This window comes from Rissa tridactyla, chromosome 1 (assembly GCF_028500815.1).
Source record: "Rissa tridactyla isolate bRisTri1 chromosome 1, bRisTri1.patW.cur.20221130, whole genome shotgun sequence".
Classification (NCBI taxonomy): Eukaryota; Metazoa; Chordata; class Aves; order Charadriiformes; family Laridae; genus Rissa; species Rissa tridactyla.
In genome coordinates this window covers 162926645-162944661 of record NC_071466.1, presented here as the reverse complement: position 1 = coordinate 162944661, position 18017 = coordinate 162926645, and the positions used below count along the sequence as shown (strand labels likewise).

The 18017-nt window shown below is 57.8% G+C and overlaps 1 protein-coding gene across 1 annotated transcript; it reads left to right on the top strand.

Moving 5' to 3' along the window:
• The first annotated feature begins 14335 nt into the window (after window positions 1–14335).
• Window positions 14336–15436, top strand: LOC128904346 (endosome-associated-trafficking regulator 1-like). The gene has a single exon (XM_054188508.1). The coding sequence runs from the start codon at window positions 14336–14338 to the stop codon at window positions 15434–15436; it is 1101 nt and encodes a 366-aa protein (XP_054044483.1).
• Window positions 15437–18017: the final 2581 nt, after the last annotated feature.

Genomic DNA, 18017 nt, shown 5'->3' with positions numbered 1-18017 from the left:
TCCTGGCTGGCCAGGGAGGAGAGGGAGGAGGAGGAGGCGGCGGAGGCGGGAATAACTGCGCTATTTTTCCCTTTTTTTTTTTTTTTTCCCTTCCTCTTTTTTTCTTCCCTAACTTGTCTCGAGTTACACGCGGAAGTGTCGTTTAAGGGGAAAAGGCAGAGGGAAAGGGATCCCCATCCTCTGGCCTTGGGGACGCAGCCTCCGGTGAGGGCCGGGCTTTCCAGGAACATTCCCAGCGGGTGCATTAACCTCTGTCCTGCTCCCAGCCGGCAGCCTCCTGCCCTCTGCCCTTCCCAGCCCCGTCCTGCCTCCAGCGCCTTCTCCTTGGTGCTTCACCTCGTCTCCTGGAGCAAAAGAAGAAGCGGGGAGAGATCTGAATTATCGGGCCGCTGCTGGTGCATGTCACATCCCACCCGGATCCCCTCCCTCCCGTGCCCCCCACCAGCCACCCCCACCTTCAGGTGTCCTGTATGGAGCGATGGGGATCCCAGAGCCCAGCCCTGGAGTTAAAAAAAAAGATCTCCCCAAGGGCTGGTTTGAAATAAATTTTGCTGAAAATATTACTCCTGGATTCCTGCAAGTGGATTTTAAACAGCGTAATACATGTGCTGCGTGAAAGAAGAACATAGGTACTGCCATTTTTATAGATTTAACAGAAATTGGCTTAGTAGCGATTGATAATAAAGTTTTAATATATTCAGAGGCAGCCGCAGGTGACCAGCCTGGTTGGGACAAACCTTGTCCTTGCAGCTGCTGTTACGCAGGGAGGTGTCGGGGCAGCGCGAGGGGACCTCCACATCCAGACAGGACCATTAGGTATTCATTATCTAATCGCTAATGTAAAGCTGCTTTAATACAACCAAATGGATGTTTTAATTTGTCACCTCATCCCCACACAAATCGCATCTGGCCGTGGGTCTAATTTGGTTACTGAAGGGTTGCGCGACCCTGCCTGCTCTTGCCCCGGGGCCAGCTCTGGCTGCCACCCTCCCTGTCCCCAGCCATCACCCGCGGCCATCTCCTCTGTGGCTCCCTCCATCGGCACGTCCTGGTGGGCTCGCTTGGAGTAAAATCCTTAATGATTAAAGCCTAAAAATATTATTCCTGGTGCTTACGGAGAGGACTAACAAGTCTATTAGCATCACCGGCTTCCTTTCTGAATACATTTGCATACATTTCCTCTCTGCCCATTAGGCTGGCTGCCGTGTTTTCCCTCTCTGCTGCTCCAGCACCTGCCACACCAGGCTTTTCCAGCCGCATTCCCAGGCTGGGTTGGAAAACACCCCTAAAACTGGGGGAGGGCCCTGCCGGCCCCCCCAGCCAGGGCACGGAGGCAGAGGTCGGTGTGGTGGGAGAAGAGCAGGTGAGACCAAAGGAGAGCGTCGGCAAAGGAGCGACAGGATAGGGACCGGCTGAAATTGGATTTCCAGCCGTCAGAGCAGAGCTGCCTGCGGTTTCAGCAGGGCTCTGCAAGGCCATGTAGGTGCTGGTGAAGTCCAAGCCCCAGAGCTGGTGGCCCAGCAGGTCCCTGGCATCCCAGGTCCTTTTGCAGGTGGGCAGAGAGAGGTTTGAGCCATGGGGCGGGGATGGGAGGTTTTGGAGGAACATATTTCATAGAATCATAGAATGGTTTGGGTTGGAAGGGACCTTAAAGATCATCTAGTTCCAACCCCCCTGCCATGGGCAGGGACACCTCCCACTGGACCAGGCTGCTCAAAGGCCCATCCAGCCTGGCCTTGAACACTTCCAGGGATGGGGTAGCCACAGGTTCCCTGGGCAACCTGTTACAGTGCCTCACCACCCTCACAGTGAAGAATTTCTTCCTAGGTTCTTCTTCTAGGGTCCTCTATGCTGACGGATCCCCTTCCAAACCCCTGGGACTTAATGTCTGAGAGCCCTCATCATCCTCCAGTCCCTCCGCTTCTTTTCACAGCTTCTTGTCCCACCCAGGGGATGAAGCTTCCTGAGGAAGGATAGGACTGTCGTGGCTGGCAAAAGTTTATTCTTTTCATCTTGCTCCTTCCCAAGAAGAGCTGATCAGCCCCAAGCCACGGTGTTATCTCCTGCTGTGATGCCAGGAACCGCCATGTGAGGTGACCATCAGAGGGACTTCGTGGAAGCAGCCCAGCTGAGTTCATCCAGCCGTGATGTGGCAGTGGGGCTGGGGTCTCCTCATGCAGGGAGCACCCCTGTGCGGCATGCGGGAGGCCTGTGGGAAGGCTACCGGGAGGGCGAGGGGCGCCTGGACACTTAGAGAAGGAAAAACTGGCACACAAAGTGGGAGCAAGTGAAAATAAACCTTCCCTCCTTGCCACAACATGAAGTGCCTTGCACTGGGTGTCTCCCTGCCTCCCAAAATCATGCCGGGCGCTGCCACCGCCCCACACGGTGATGCTCTCTCCATGCCTCCTGTTTCCATGGCGACCGCAAGGAATGTCGCCAGGGTGACAGGGAGGCGAGCGAGCTGGGATTTGGCATTAAAACCAGGAATTTGGGGTTGTTTGGTTTCTTTTTCTTTTTTCTTTTTTTTCTTTTTTTTCTGTCTTTAGTTCTATTTTTGGGTTTCCCTCTCTGCCTTTGCTGGTCTGGGAGGCTCCTTCTCCTGCAGAGCCCCTGGGCCAGGCAGTGGCAGCAGCTCTGCTGAGGGCCCTTCCCCACCTCTGCCTGTCCTGCACAATGGCATGAAAAGATGGGAGAAGGGGATTTCCTTCTCACTGAAGCATTACTTTCCTGCCACCAGGAAGGCTTCTGTGCTTTCGCCCCCGGAGGTTGTTGGCTGGGAGTCCCCCTCCATGTCTGCCGCAGGCTGTGGCTCAGGCCACATCCAGAGGGTGGGCAGACCCCAGGATTCATCCCAGAGCAGGCCTGGAGAGGGAAGTGATTCAGCATTCCCAGAGGGTCTGAGGAACATGGTGGGGTTGAGCACTGTGGGCCACCTCCGTCTCTCACCATCTCTGCCTCCGTGACCGGAACAGCTCGGTCAGGGCAGTCCTGGAGCACTGGGGACGGAGATGGGACAGTCGGAGGAGGATGGCAGAAGGAGCCTGGCAGGTGCTAAGGAATCTAAAACCCAATTGTCTGGTTTAAACCCTCAAAGTCAGACGTGCCCAGGGCAGAGAGGGCTTGAGGGCTCGTGCTGGCTTAGCTGGTGTTGCAGGAAAGCGGGACCATATGTGCCCACACAGGGGCTGCTGGCAGGGAGGTTGCACTTGTCTTCATAGGAAGTTCCATCTAAACATGAGGAGGAACTTCTTTACTTTGAGGGTGGCAGAGCACTGGAACAGGCTGTCCAGAGAGGTGGTGGAGTCTCCGTCTCTGGAGACATTCAAAATCTACCTGGACGCGTTCCTGTGCAACCTGCTCTAGGTGACCCTGCTCTGGCAGGGGGGGTTAGACTAGATGATCTCCAGAGGTCCCTTCCAACCCCTGCCATTCTGTGATTCTCCCTGACGGGAGAAGCGTCAAGCAGTGCTTGCTCACCTCTCCAGGAGCTCCTGCTTCCCCCTCCATCCTTCACCCCTCTCCATCCATCCCTCCATCCACCCTTCCATCCCTCTATCCATCCTTCCATCCATCTATCCTTCCATCCACCCCTCTACCTCTCCATCCATCCCTCCAAACATTCTCCATCCATCCCTCCACCCCTCTTTTCCTCCTTTCCTCCATCCCTCCATCCATACCCCCACCCTTCCATCCCTCCGTCCCTCTGCCTCCCCCATCCCCACAGCAGCATCGGGAAAGGTTGGCGGAGTGGGGCTATTTTTGGGAGCGTCTCCCTGGCAACGGCTGCCACCACCGTCTGTGGTGGCTTTTCCATAGGTGCTAAAATATTCCACGCTTCTTATTAAAGACGGTGCCGGTGGAGACAGGCGGGGGTGGCGAGTGTGAGCCACCCTGCTCCCGGGGCCGGCGAGCCTGGGGGGCGGCTGGGGCATGGCACCCCGGGGGCACAAGGACAGCGAGGGGCTGGTGGTATCCTTGATGTAACATCCCCAAGTATCTCCTGATGACACCGGCTGTGCCGGCTGCGTCTGGGCCATGCCAGGGTGCCGCGCCATGCACAAGGTAGAGCTATTTATCCTCTTGCTGCCCAGGTGGAGGGAAACACGGCGAGGTCGCGGGGGGAGCCGGCGATGAGGAGCGAAAGGCAGAGAGGGCGAAACCCAGCCTGAAGCCAAGGGGGCTGCAGGGGTGTGCGGGTGCCTGACGTCTTTGCCTGCCCAGGGAAGGAGCAAGATGTTTCAGCAGCATCGTCATCCCTTTGCACAGGGATGTTGTGGTGCCAGAGGGCCGGTACCCTCCCTGGTGGGCACCCATGCAGCACCCAGGCAGCAGCTCTTGGGATGCAGATCCATGGGCCCTGGAGATGGGTCTTTTGCGAAAGCAATTCCCTCCCTGAACCTGAACAAGTCCCCGCAGAGAGGGCTGCAGAGGGGGTGGAGGGAGCAGGCTGGTCCTGCTCCATCTGGGCATCATGGCTCCCTGGGAGCCCCAGTTCGAGCGGTGGGGAGCAGCTGTGGTTGGGCCAGGGCGAGCTGGCCAGTGCAGGAGGCTGCCGTGCTCCCCGTTTTCAGCCGCTCGTCTGCATGGAGAGCTGCTAAAAATCCCCTCTGCTCCCCCTGGGGTGGCTTTGCCGGGTGAGAACGGGCTGCCCTCGCCGTGGCGGTGCTCACTGGTGCTGGCAGGGGACGGCGGTCCCTGCAGCGCGTTGTGCCAGGGGGCCTCCATGTGCCAGCAGATCTTGGGATGATCTGGGGACAGAGGGTCACGATTGTTGCAGGATTGGGACCCAGAAGGCACTCAAAAAGTGGCTTTTTGATCTTTTTTGACTTTCCAGCAGAGGCCTTAATGTTGGAGACGGCAGAGGAGACACTGAGATGGAAACTGTGCCCATGGACCCCGCTGGCCTGATGCAGGGCTGTCCCTGGAGCTTGTGCCTAAGGCCGCTGCCTGTGGGGTCAGGGCTGTCTTCAGCCTCCAGCTTCCCTCCTGCACAGAAGAGGCAGCTTCGCTACCATGGGGTCCCCTCCCCTTGCCACCAAGAAGTGACCTCCTCAAAGCCCCTGAGATGCTGCCAGCCACGGAGACCCAGGGGAGGTTTCCAGGTTGGATTTGCCGGTGGGGTGTCTGTGCACCATCCTGGAGCCCCAAGGACTGGTCCCTCCTTGCCTGTGCTCCTGTCCCCAGCGTCACTTATCCCAGCAAGCCAGCCCCAGCACTGCAGGGTGGGGAGGCCGGGCCGTGGATGCGGGGAGGTGATGCCCCGCAGCAAACTATCTGCACCAGCCGGGAGAGCCGGGTCCTTCCTCAGGGCGAGGTGTCAGCCCAGCACCCCAAATCCAGGTGGGAAAAAAAAACCCACCCTGAGAGTGGATATTTCAACCCCTTGCGCCAGCCCGGCGGGAGGATTCGCCTCCCCGGGGGCACCTGGCGTCCCCGCCGTCCCCTTCCCGCTGCCGATGGTTGCGCTCTGGTCTCCCCCATGGCAGCTCCGCAGCGGTGCCTCCGCGGCTCTGAGCTCACACGCGAGGATGGGCTAAAGTAGCGGAAAGCTGTTGGATCCTACCACGGAGTTACTGACTTCTCAGCTACAGATTGCATAGCAATCAGCGAGGGGGAGAGGCAGCCAGGGAAAGGGAGCGGAGCGCAAAGGGAGGAAGAGTGGAAGGGAGAAGGGGGGATTTGGGGACCAGGGCAGGGTGTTAGCAAGGGGCGCGGGTGAGCAACGCCAGGGGACAAGGGAGACAGGCAGCGAGGGGAGACCTGAACCCATCGCCGAGCCGCCAAGGCACATCAGATCTCCGTGGGATGGACACTCCCGGGAGCAAAACATGCTGAGGAGAGGCAGAGGCAGGAGGAGAGCGCTGGCGTGGGCAGGGCAGAGTTAGGAGAGGAGCAGGTCGCAGCGGAGAAGTAGCTCCTCATTGCAGGGGGGGTGGGAAATAAACCAAGCCAGAGGCAAGCAAGGGCTGCAGACAGACGTCCCCAATTCCTCCGGTCCGGCTGAGACGTTTCATGGTGAGATGGAGAAACCGGCCGCTTTCCCCGTCCTCTGATGTTGGCTCGGCACGGCTGGAGCAGGCGGCAGCCCTCGGCAGGACCCGGGTAAGAGGCGGTGCCGGGGTGCGCTGTTCCCCTCACCGGCATGAGACCGGGAAAGGGTTGGTTTGTTGGGATTTTTTTGTTTGGTTTTTTTTTTTTTTTTCCCTTAGGAAAATAATGTATTGTTTCATCTGCGCTCGCTCTGAGGAGCAGCTATAAATATAACTCAGGGAGAGATGCGTGGCTTCATGTGAGCGTGCCAGTGAATAATAAAGTTGCCTGTGTGCACGGCGTATGCACACACGGCTGCCGGGGTGGCCGCGGGCCGAGGGGCAGGGGTGGGTACCTGCCTGCAAACCTCCCCAACTTCCCTCCCCTCCCCTTGCCGCCTCGACATCGGTCGCTTTGCAGGTAACGTCTTCATTTTTTCGGCTCCCCATGTTCCCTGAACACCTTCTCGCCCAGGGCTGGATCTCTCTCGCTGTTTGTTTCTCCTGCTCTGTGCGGGCGATGGTCCCGGCCGGTTCCCTAAGGCAGCCCGGAGAAGAATGGAGCTGGGCACCTGTTCTCCAAGTGCTTGGGTGCAACCAGGGCTGAAGTGGCCACATTGGCTCTCCCACTGCCTTTGGAGCTTTTTGGGCTCCAGACCTATCCCTCCCTCTCCCTCGCCTTCCAGCTCTTCTAGCCCCAGCACGGCTGATTCTGCTGGTGGTGGTCCAACATCCCCCAGACAGGCCTGGTGCAAAGTGTCTTCTGGATACTGGGTTTGGGTGAAGGAGCTCAGGAGGAAGCCATGAGCAAAATGACAGAGAAACTCTGCCTTTGCTCCCAGTTGGCAAGGCTGACATCCTTGTCAGGACAGGAGCGGGCGGGCAGGTTTGCATGGTGCAGGCAGGTCACCTTGGATATCCCTGGTGCCACCTTCAGTCCTCAATACCTTCCCTCATGGACAAATTGCCTGGAGACAACCAAGTACCTCTGCCAAGAGCCTGGAGTCTCCCATCCCCACCTCCCATCCCCGGATCCACCCATGGTGAAGTGAATGGCGGGTCCGGGACCTCTCCCTTCTGCCCTTCTTCCCTTCGTGCCTGCCGGGGTGTGTGCTGCGAAGGGCAGACGGTGAGAGCACATGCGGGGGACGCGTGGTAGAGGTGACATGGCTCCAAGACTACCCCCAACCCCCACTCCGTGCCCTCCTTGGCTTCTCAGGAGGAGGCATCCACAGGAGGTGGGAGGTGTGGAGAGGGACCTGGGGCTCGGGGTCACCCAGCGCTTGGGAGGGGATGGGGGGGTGCACAGGGAGCATGTCTCGCCAAAGACATGGGGACGTGCCCCCTCTCCATTCGCCATCGGAAGTGGCGCCCACAGATGCCTGAGTCAGCCCGGCATGTGGCCACCCCTGTTTGTAGCCACTGACAATAATAATAACTTCAGGGGGAATATGTGCCTTAGGAGGGAAACGTGAGCCTGGTGGGGACAGGGGGTGGCAGGGAAGAGGAGGGATGTTGAGGATGGCCATGGAGGGGATGAGCTGGAGAGGGCTATTCCAGAGAGAAGCGCTCCCTCTCCTCCACCTTTCTCCTCCTCCATCTCTCCCCCTCCTTGGGTGCCAAAACCAAGTGCCATGATGTGTGCTGCTGGCAGGGGGTTGGCAGTAGTCCTTGCCCCTCACAGGCCCCTACCATGGTTTGCAAGGAAGGCTGGGAAGCAAGGACGTGGCTGGGGAATTAGCCCGCAGAACAGGTCCCCACTGGCCCCTCCGGCTGCTTGGCCACCCTGAGCTCGGCGACCGGCCACCGCCATGGGAGCAGCCGTTTTCTTGGGGTGGTATCCCTGGTGGGAGGGTGCCAAACAAGGGGGAGGAGGACATGGTGATGGATACCTGCGCCCGCCGCGCACTGACATCAGTGCAGACGCAGAGCGGAGCGGTTAATGGCAATCTGCCCTCAGCAAGTTCCCACTGTCCTGTCTCGTTATTGCGCTGGGCTGGCTCAACCCGACAGCGCAGCCGGGGATCAATAGATGGATGCTGGCGTCTTAGCGATCGATCCCTTACTCACACACGCGCGGCTCCCCAGCCTCCCGCTGGCGCTCGCTTTTCTGTGAATGGCGAGGACCAAGTGAATCCGCCTGCGCTCCCCTTGCAGCGCTGCGAAACCATGTCGGGAAACATTCGTCTTCCTCAACGGCGCTGGAGGGGCCTCGTGTGGAGCCCCCAGAGGCACTGGCACTGGTTTCCCTCCTCAGACAAAGTGGCTTGACTGGGGGTTGTTGGTCTTGAAGCCCCTTCTCAGGAGAGACGCTGATCTGGTAGTGGAGGCTCAGGAAGAGCAGGGGCCGCCTTAGAGCTGGTTCTCGCCTTTGGACCTCTCAAGCTTGTTCTCCAGCAGTAAAGGTGATGCCGTGGCCTGGGTAGACGCCTGATGAGAGCCGTCTGCAGGGCAGCCCTGTCCCAAGAGCCCCCGAGACCTGTGCACCTCCATGCCCATCCTCTGGGGAGCCTGGTGGCAGGCAGCCTGCCTGCAGGGGTGGCTTCAGCATTGACCCACTGGTGAATTTAGGGAGGAGATGCCACCTGGGGCTGGCACCGGCCACACTGGCATGTTAGCACCACTGCTGCTCTCACCAGAGGTGAGGGAGCAGAGGATGGGGGACAAGGTATCCTCCAGCCTGGCACTGCCCCATGCCACCGGTCGGGGACTCATGCCACCACCCTGCCTGTGCCTGCACCAGCCCCTGCCACCACGGCGGCAGGCCTGCCCCTCGCAATCTGGACGGCTGTTTTATTTCTATGGCAACATTTCTCCTGAAACACTTCAGAGGGAGCCTGGTGCTGTGTGAAAACGAGGGAGGCAGCGTCCCCCAATCTGTCCCCTGCGAAAGCCTTGGAGGAAAGACCCCGACACCTCTCCTGCATCCCTCCTCTACCTCCTTCCCTTCCTCCCTCCCCGGCGAGCAGCGCCAGCACTGATGCAATGAGCTGCCGGCCTCGTCCGGTCTGCCTCTCCGCTGCCTGTTTCCCCTTCCCCTGCCTTTGTCTTTGCCCCCCCCTCTCCTCTCGCCCGCTCCCTGTCTGTGCCAGGCCACAGCATTTGCCAGCAGCCTGCGCAGAGGGGCCGGCTGAAAAGAGACTTCTAGAAAGAGGACGTCAAAAGTGACTCCACTATAGAGGAGGGTAAAGCAGCCCTATGGCCCGATGAGAGCTGTATAGATTGTCCCGGCCAGCAGCATGGTGAGCGCGGGGGCTGAAGGGCACCGGGGATCCCAGAGGCTGGACAGGCAGGCGCTTCATCCCTCCGAAAAGCTCGATGGCATTACGAAAAGGCGGTGCCTGCCACGGGACTGGACCCAGCTGCCCCAGAAGTCCTCTCCTCTCCCGTCCTCGCCCCTTTCCCAACCAAGAAAGAGACTCCTGTCTGCGTGGAGGTGACCAGGCAGAAGCTGTGGGCAGCACTGAGTGCCGGCAGGCGAGAGGCAGGTGAGCAGGCAGGGCACCTATGGGAGCCAGCATCGCAGCCCGGGGGAGCAGGGATGCGGCAGGAACCCGTAGCGATGGCGGGGGGAATATCGCAGGTGGAGCAGCCTTCGAACGCGGCTGCCCTGTCCCGCTTTGTGCCCGAGCCTGACCCCCCACCGCGTCGGGGAGCCGGGGGGCAGGCAGGAGTTGGGGGGGACTGTCCGCCGTACCGCGGGCATCGGGCAGCACTTGGGCTTGATGTCTTTTGGGCGCGTTTGTTAAACTGGTCTGAGCAAGCTGCGGCCAGCAGGCTTGTAGGGGAACAGTGGATCCTCTCCGTGCGGGAGCGCAGTTTTGCGGCTCACCTGGGGTGCTCCCTCAGCTCTGTCTCTGAAGCCCAGCGGGCAGGACTGAAAGGGGAGAAGCTGAGACCACCTCGGGAGGCTGGTGGCTCCGCTGGCCTCCTTGTTAGAGCGGTGACAAGGGATTTGGGGGGTAACTTATTTTTTTTCCCCTATGACTGATGGGTTAGCGCTGAGCAGCCGGGCCAGGCTGGGAGCTCAGCCCTCCTGCAGCAGCCAGGTGCGGAGCAGCGGCTGCAGCCTCTCTCGGTGGGGGGCTCGGTGCAGAGCAGGCTTTGCCCCGGCTATTGCTCGCCCTTTGCTGTTGTTGCTGTTGTTACCATCGTTCAGAACCCATTCGCAGGCGCCTGCCTTGCCGGGAGTTTTGCAGAGGCACCGGCAAGACAGTCCCTGCCCTGTCAGGAGTGCAATGGCAGCAGGCAGGTGACGTTGGCCACTCTTACCCCCCTTTTCCTGAGCACCGATAACGATCCTTGTCCCTGACTAGCCAAAAGCCATCTAGAGACCATGCGTGGGCAGTCCTCCTGGCCAGGCCGGCACGGGCTCAGCAGGGGCTCTGCGCTGGAGAGATGCCGAGGTGCAGGGACACTGCTGGGGACGGCCTTTTGGCAAGGGTCCTGCAGGGCAGGATGCTCAGCGAAGGGACCTCCTGGGGTGGGGGGGTCAGGGGAGATGCCCTTTTCACTGGTGCAGTCGTGCTGGGAAGCTGGAGGAGGTGACCTGAGCACACCACAGCCACCCAGGAACTGGGGACCTCGGGAATACCCCAGCGCCTTTGTTTTTTCAGCTCTTGCGGGTTTTGCACCGACCCTTCAGGGTCTAGTCCATGGTTTTGGCAGGACGGCTGCCGGGGCGGACGTCAGCCCCAGCACTTCCTCGTGAGCAGATGGGACACGGTCTGCGCCCTGGCTGCTGCAAAAGCCCGGCTCCTGTTCGGCCAAGAACACCAACCAGAGAAGGCCAGGGGCCTTCTGAGCATTTAATTTTCCCTGCGATGCCAGCCACAAAGAATAACACCCACCTACCTCACTCGGCAAGAAAAAGTGGGCACTTTTCCCCAGCCCCTGCCCCACCAGCATACTCTCCTTACCCTCCTGCTCGGCCACCCCCAGCCCCTGCCTCTTGTCCCCCCAGCCCCATTTCGGTCAGAGGAGAGCGGGTGAGTGCCCGTGCCAGTCCCACCAGTCCTGCTGTGGGATCCCCCTGCTCCCAGCCGGGATCCCGAGGAGCGGGTGGCCCCTCTGGCAGCGCCGTTGCCCGGCTGGTGCAGCCGGAGCAGGGATCGCCGGGGCGGTGTGGGAGCAGGCAGGAGGTGATGCTGTCACCTTTCCGTGCCTCTTCCCGACTTTGTCATCCCGGAGACCTTTGTGTGGATCCCATTTTTATCTGTGTTTTCTCCCTCTCTCTCTTTCTCTCCTTCTCTCTTGCTTTCTTCTCTCCCCCTCCCGTCAGTATGTGGGCTGATCACTGCTCAAACTTTTAATTCAGATGGTAATTGGAATAATAATACGGGCAGAATCCTTCTGGCTCCGTTGCTGCAGCTGGCTTCAGGGAGCTATGAATAGCTCTGAGTCACACACTGAGATGGTTTAACTTCAAATCATTTTGTTTTGTTTTCATATTACCCATCCTCAGGCTCCAGGGCTTCACAGGGGGAGAAAAAAATCCCCCCGCTCTCACTCCACCCCAAAATATAAACGGGGCAGAGGCACGTTGATAAAATCCTCTTTTGGAGAGAGAAACTGGTCAGCGGATCGTGCCTTGCGGGGCAGATGGGGACTGTTGGCACTTACTCGATCTATTTATAATTATTGAACGAAAAAGCAGAAGTGTGTATATAAAAATGGTATAGAGTTGATTACAGCTTCCTCCCCTCACCTTCCATATGTCACTTGCCTTTTTAATATGGTAAAACTCTCCCGCGCGGTGACTTGTGCCATGGCGCGTGTTCGTACAGCGCCTAGCACCCAGCCCTGCCGCCACGCAGGAGCGAGAGCTTGGCCGCTGCCTCTCACAGTGGGGCAACCCCACGGCACTGAGCCGCCCTCTGAGCCCCGGGATTATTTGTGAGGAAGAGGATATACGAGATGGAGCGACAAAGAGGACGGAGAGGACAAACCGAATGCCGTGGGTCTGCGGGGCTCTGCAAAAAGCCACAGGGGTCCCCTCTCTGCTGCGGGTGTTTCCGCCCTGACCCCCCACTGGGCGAGAAGATGTCCATCATGTCACCATGCCCGAGTTGTCAGGATGGGTCTGCAGATGCCGACCTCAAAACCAGAGGGTGCTACCCCGTCGGTAAGAGGAATAAAGGCATGAAGCGTGGCACAACCAGCGGCTGTGGTATTGACCACAGACAGGAGGGAAGCATTTGCCAGACGACTCCAGATAAAGCAAAGACTAAGAGTGTAAAAATACCCTGGGATTTTTCCATCGTCGTCGTTCACGGTGTACATCCCAGAGCACCAGATATGGTTGTTATAAAAAGAGAAGTGGGGGAGTGCTTCGGCGTGGACTTTTCTGTTCTGTTTCATGAGACTCTTCCACTGCAAATTTAAGGAAGGATTGTCAAATATGATCCGCTCTGGCAGGGGCTGGAGAAAGCCTGGGATGTGCGAGGCACTGCACCACGTACTGGGATGGAGCGATGGAGGCATGGCATCAGCACCACGCGCCCTGATGTTATTATTATCCTGCAGGTCCCTCGGAAAGCGATGGCAGCAGCCTGGCCCCACATGTCTGCTCAGGGTCAGAGCAGCGCCGGGGTGGCAGCGTGGGCTGGTGCAATGGCTTGTGCCGCTGGAGAGCGGTGTCACCTGGGATGGCGGAAATGACTGCAGCATGGCGCTGATGTCCTCAGCATCGCTCAATCCAGGGCGCAGGAGGGGGAAAGTGTTTGGGAAGGAGGGAAGGGCAGCCCAGGCTGAAGGGCTGGAGGTGGCTGTTGGCCCCTGGAGACCCACCTGGCTGACAGCTTCAATGCTGCAAGACAGCAGCTGCGATGCCCATGCTGCAGAGGCTTCCCGAAGTGCTGGGGGGCTTCCTCAGGCCATGAAATACGTGGGTGTTCATGTAAGATGGGGACAGGGCAGCAGAGGGGTGGAGAGGCATCTCTCCAGACCGCAGCCTCCTGCCTAGTATCTCCCAGGGTGTCCCATGCTGCACCCACTGGTGGGGTTTCATCCCACCCCCCAGGAGTTGCCACTGACCCCCTGGTTTTCCTCTCCACATGTGGGTTCTAGGAGGCAGAGCAAGCTCCAAGAAAGGTCCTTGGGATTAGGGATTCACATTTCTGTCCTTGGCCAGCCTTTCCTCCCCCTTGTTGATGGGACAGGCAAGTGCCTGTTCGGGACATGAATGTCATCCCTTTTTGCTGGAGGCATCTCTGACCCTTCCCCCTTCATCCCATTAGTGTTTCAGGTTTCCAAGGAGCAATGAGACTGTTTCATACTGTTTGAACCGTGTTTGCATAGGGTTCGGGCTCCTAGTATGGCCCCTGGCCTTGCCAAGCTGGTGGCATCCATTTTGCAGGCCTGGGCCACCAGCTGCTGAGGAGAGACGGTGGCTACATCACCTCCTGGTGAGGCATCTCTGGGGGCCCAATGTGAATGCCAGCCGAATGCGATGGCAGTCCCCAGCCCAGGGCTTTTCACCTGCCTGTCTGTCTTTCCCATGGCGGCACCGCGCGCTGTGGGGGTGTGTTGGGGTGGAAGTGGTAAGTGGGTTTATTTTCGTTCGTCTCCTGGCTCGTGCCGCTCCAAGCTTGTGGCGCCTGGTATTACTAACGCTTCCCTGCGCCAGCTGGCAGCAGGGGATGAATCAGATCGGCAGCACCACAGTGTGGACCCCTTGCCGGCCAGCTGCCTTGGGGCAATGACTCTGGCCAAAGCGCTGGTGATGTCTCCTGCCTCTGCCCAGGGTGAGCCATGGCACCAAAATGCCAGCAGCTTGATCTTGCTGCTGGAGTTGTCTCAGTAGCCTGTGGAGCAGGGTTGTCCCCTCTATGCCATGCTGCCTGACTGGGGACGGCCGGTCCCTGTCCCCCGTGCATGCTGGAGGTCTCAGGTGGCTTCATGAGCTCCTCTCTGCCCACTGGCAGCATCCCCGAGCTGGGGTCAGCTCTGCAGCCATGAAGAAGCTTATCCTCCTGCTGCCAAAAAGGCATTTTTGCAGTTGATCGGTTCCTCTTCCCCCGGTCATGACCTCACAACAGGCAGTGAAGTCACACGATGACATCACAGCCCTTGGGGATTCCTGTTCTCCCCATAGCAAAGACACAGAGACGCCTAGTGCTCCTCTCCAGTCCCTCCCGAACAACCTGGTGATTTTAAATGGAGGGAATTCGGTAACTGCCTCTTCCCCTACCAGTGTTGCTGAGGCTGCAGCAGTTGGCACACTCCTTGTTAGTGTCACCTGCCTGCGTGACCTGGGATAATTTGGATCCTCCTGCTTGCTGCAGCCCAAAGCATCCTGAAAAATGTCATGTCTGCTTGGCAGCTCTGGGACAATGGAAAGGGTCTGCCCAGAATCTCAAGGCTTGGAAGATGATGATGATGACAAGGATGATGAATTCAGCTACTTTTGCCACTCCACACGTCCTCCACTCCGGTGCAAGAGCTCTGACAGCTCAGGTGACAGTCAGGGTGAGGATCTGGGAGAACCCATCCCATTTTCCCTAAATCCCAGGCACTCTTACATGTTAAAAGACAAAGGATTGAAAAATAGGACATATGCCAAGAGGTTGCCCAAACATGCACTGGAGCTTGAGGAGGAAGCTCAGGAGTTTCAGGAACCATTTTACAGAGGCACAGAAATGCCTGGCAGCTTGTCCGAAGGTGAGGACCACAGATGGACCTATCACCTTCCTGTCCATCAAAGGTCATGTGTTCTCCGAACTGCCAGTATGGCACCGTGCGGCGCCTACAACTCTTTCCAATATAGTGTGGGCAAGCACTTGGGGGTGGATGCCTGTGCCCCATGGGCCCATGCCAGTGACCCTTACCTGGGGAACTCAGAGCACACCAGGGGAGCAGAGCCCCCCATGCTGCGTGAGGAGGCCATCGGGGACAGAGAGTTCCCTTCCCCACAGATGACCTACGACATGCTCAAGGAGGAGAACACCATGCTCAGGAGGGTGGTCAGCAACATGAAGAGCTCCTTGGAGAGCCAGGTGTGCATGGTGCAGAGGCTGGAGAGGCAGCTGGCCAAAGACAAGAGGGAAGCCCGAGAGCTACAATCCTTTGTCCAGCAGACTAAGTGGAGTCTCCAGCTAATGACCCAGCGGGCTCTGGAGGCAGAAAGCAACGTGGAGAAGCTGAAGCAGGAGATCTCTATTCTCCAGGGAGAGCTGGAAAGCTCCAAGGTGGAGAATGAAAACCTGAAAGCAGGCCAAACAACTGACCTGGGGGCAGTGAAGCACAACATAGACTTCGCCTTGCAGAACCTCCACAAGATAATAATGGGTGCAAATTGGTCCGTCAGACAGCTTACCTTGGGAGTGGAGTCGTTGCATTTTGTTGCTGAGGTCCTCGAATCTACTGGCAAAATTTCTGAAGTTGAAGCAGAAAAAGAGCTATGAACTCAATTCTGTGTGGGTCCTACAGATGCATGTATGGACCAAGACCACAGGTCTCCCACTTAAAGGCTATACTAAAACCATTTGTTCTCATGTGCTCAAATGTGTGCGTTCAAATTTGTAGCCTTTATTCCTCATGGAAATACTTTTCTTGTGATCAAGTACAAATTGCAGGTAGCGATGTAGTTTTAGCTGCCGACGCTCTGGTCTGGCACTGCGGAGCCAGGAGCAAACGTTTCCCAGGCTCTGAGCTGCAAGATCCATCCATGGTGGGTTCTGCACAAGAGGCCATGCCACAGCTCCGGCTGACTTGAGCTCCCATGTGGGAGCCAGGAGGAAGCACAGCAGCGCAAGTTGCAGCTCACTGTGCCCATCCCTCCCCTTAGCTGTGCCGGCTAGAGATGAACACAGCCCTTGCAGTACTTGCATTTCATCTGCTTCCTTTGCCCCTTCTTGGTGAGGTGGGGAAGGTTAGGAGCAGAGATCTGGGTGCTGCTGCACATAATTTCAGTGGGCAGAAGCTCCTTAGGTCCTCCTTCCTCTTCTTTTGCAGGCGGCCACCACCTGGGCCAAAAATCTGAAGTCTCCAGAAGTCGTATGCCCACTCCTGCAGCTGGGGAAAGGGAGGGAGGTGGTGGTCAGAAACATTTAGGAAGTTGTGAAGTATCCATACGTGAGCTGGGGCAGTGCCTTTCGTCCAGCACCAGTGTCAGTGCTGGCTCAGGATGAGCTTGGCCTACCCAGGCTGGCTAAGGAAGGCAGGTTGGAGAGGAGGCCCTTCCTTTCCTGGCTGGAGCCGGCACAGAGGGTTATACCTAATTTGCCCACCTTTGCCACCTCCTAAAGACCTGTGGGACCCTGCAATCCAAACTCACCATGTAATCTCTGAAGATAAGTCTTAGCTTTATCCTACCGGGACCACCTATGGGCATGAAGTGACCTTTCCTCATCAAGTGATCATCCCTCAACAATTCGAATGAATTTAGGTTACCGACCCCAGTTTCTGCTGTAGGTTTACCTAACTGCACAACAAAATTTCCTGTACCTGGCCAAATTGACCCTCTTTAAAGACTTGAATGCTGTAGGGGAGGTGAGGGAGTGGGTGCTGGCAGAGTTCAGTGCCAAAGGGCTTTTTGCTGATGGGAATTTTCGGGCAACTGTTCACTTTTACCACTATATGGTGAGTTGTGGACTACAAGGTTGCTGTCTTCTCCCGGTCCCATAATATCCTTAGTCTGTACAACGACGTTTGTGTTGCCATAGGGCTTAAAATGCCTCAGTATCCTTGGCCTCTGGAGGAGAGACTGCTGGTTAATCTTCATGCCAGACATGATGACGACAGTGCTTGCAAAGCAGAGGTGATGTCTGGAGATCCTTACTTGCTGCTTTCTAGTCTGTGCTCCTAACTGGGGAAAGCTGGTTGTCACCCTTAGCCACAGGAAGCCCCGTTCTGCAACACTGATGATGAGACAAGGGTGGTTCTCACCAGCTTTTCTGTCCCTGACAACATCTCTTGCTGTTCTTCTCTCCTGTCTGTGCATGATCACTTGCAAGCAGCTCTAAACCTTGGATTTGACCCAGAAATCCTTGGATTTGTCCCAGATATGGCCACCACTGGCTGCTTGCCGGTGAGGCTGGGAGGAAGTGAACTAGCTGGCTGTATCTGCGTCCGGCGCTCCGCACTGGCTGCTGTAATCCAAAGGTTACAGTGCAGGATTAGCATGGGTCTACAAAGCCCTTCCTAATCTATGAGTCATTACCCCCTCACTGCATTTCACTTCCCAGCAGTTCTGGGCAGGCGGGATAGGTCGGCTCTTGAGTCTTCAGTTTCCCCGTTCTTCAGTTCAGGGAGGACCAAGTTGGGACGTGACATCTGCTGGACATCCTTCCCAGGGCTCTGCTGCTGAGCCGCTCCTTGGATGCTGTACACAGGGCACGTCGCAAGGTCTGTTGGCTCTAACCGGCTTCTCCTTGGCTACCCCTAAGCCCTTTCTTTCCATCGGTTCTCCCTTTCGGCTCTAACCATCGCTTTTCTTCTCCTCTTTGAAACAGGGAGGGGGGGGATGATTTGCCCCTCCCTGGAGATAAATCCCCTGTGGGTCAGGCTGGGCTGATGGGGATCCCTGGGGGCTGCCGTGCATGTCTGTGCTCCATTAGTCCTTGTGTGTGAGGTATTTAGCCTGTCTGAGCTCTCGTCCTACTGTAAGCTATGATATTAATATAATGGCTCAGGGCAAGGGCCCTGCAAGCTGCTCAGTCGTTGTGCCCTTGATCTGAGGAGCAGTGACCGGCCAGCCCTGCACCGCTCCCCTTGGTAGATGCCATGGAGAGCGGGGGCTGCGGGCCCTGCAACCTGGTCTGCATCCATCAGCTCCTCACCTGCCGGAGCCAGGCTGCGGCACAGTGCCCCTTGGACACCTCCAGACCCCTCCTGAGCAAAAGGCTGGGAGCCCTGTGTCCCCCTCCGCCCTAGGACTGGGAAGGGTGCTGTCAGGGAAGGCTCTGACTGGGTTTTGCTTTGTCCTTTTCCGCAAGGCGCATGCCCAGGAGCAATCACGATGGCAGCGCAGGTCCCAGCTTGCCA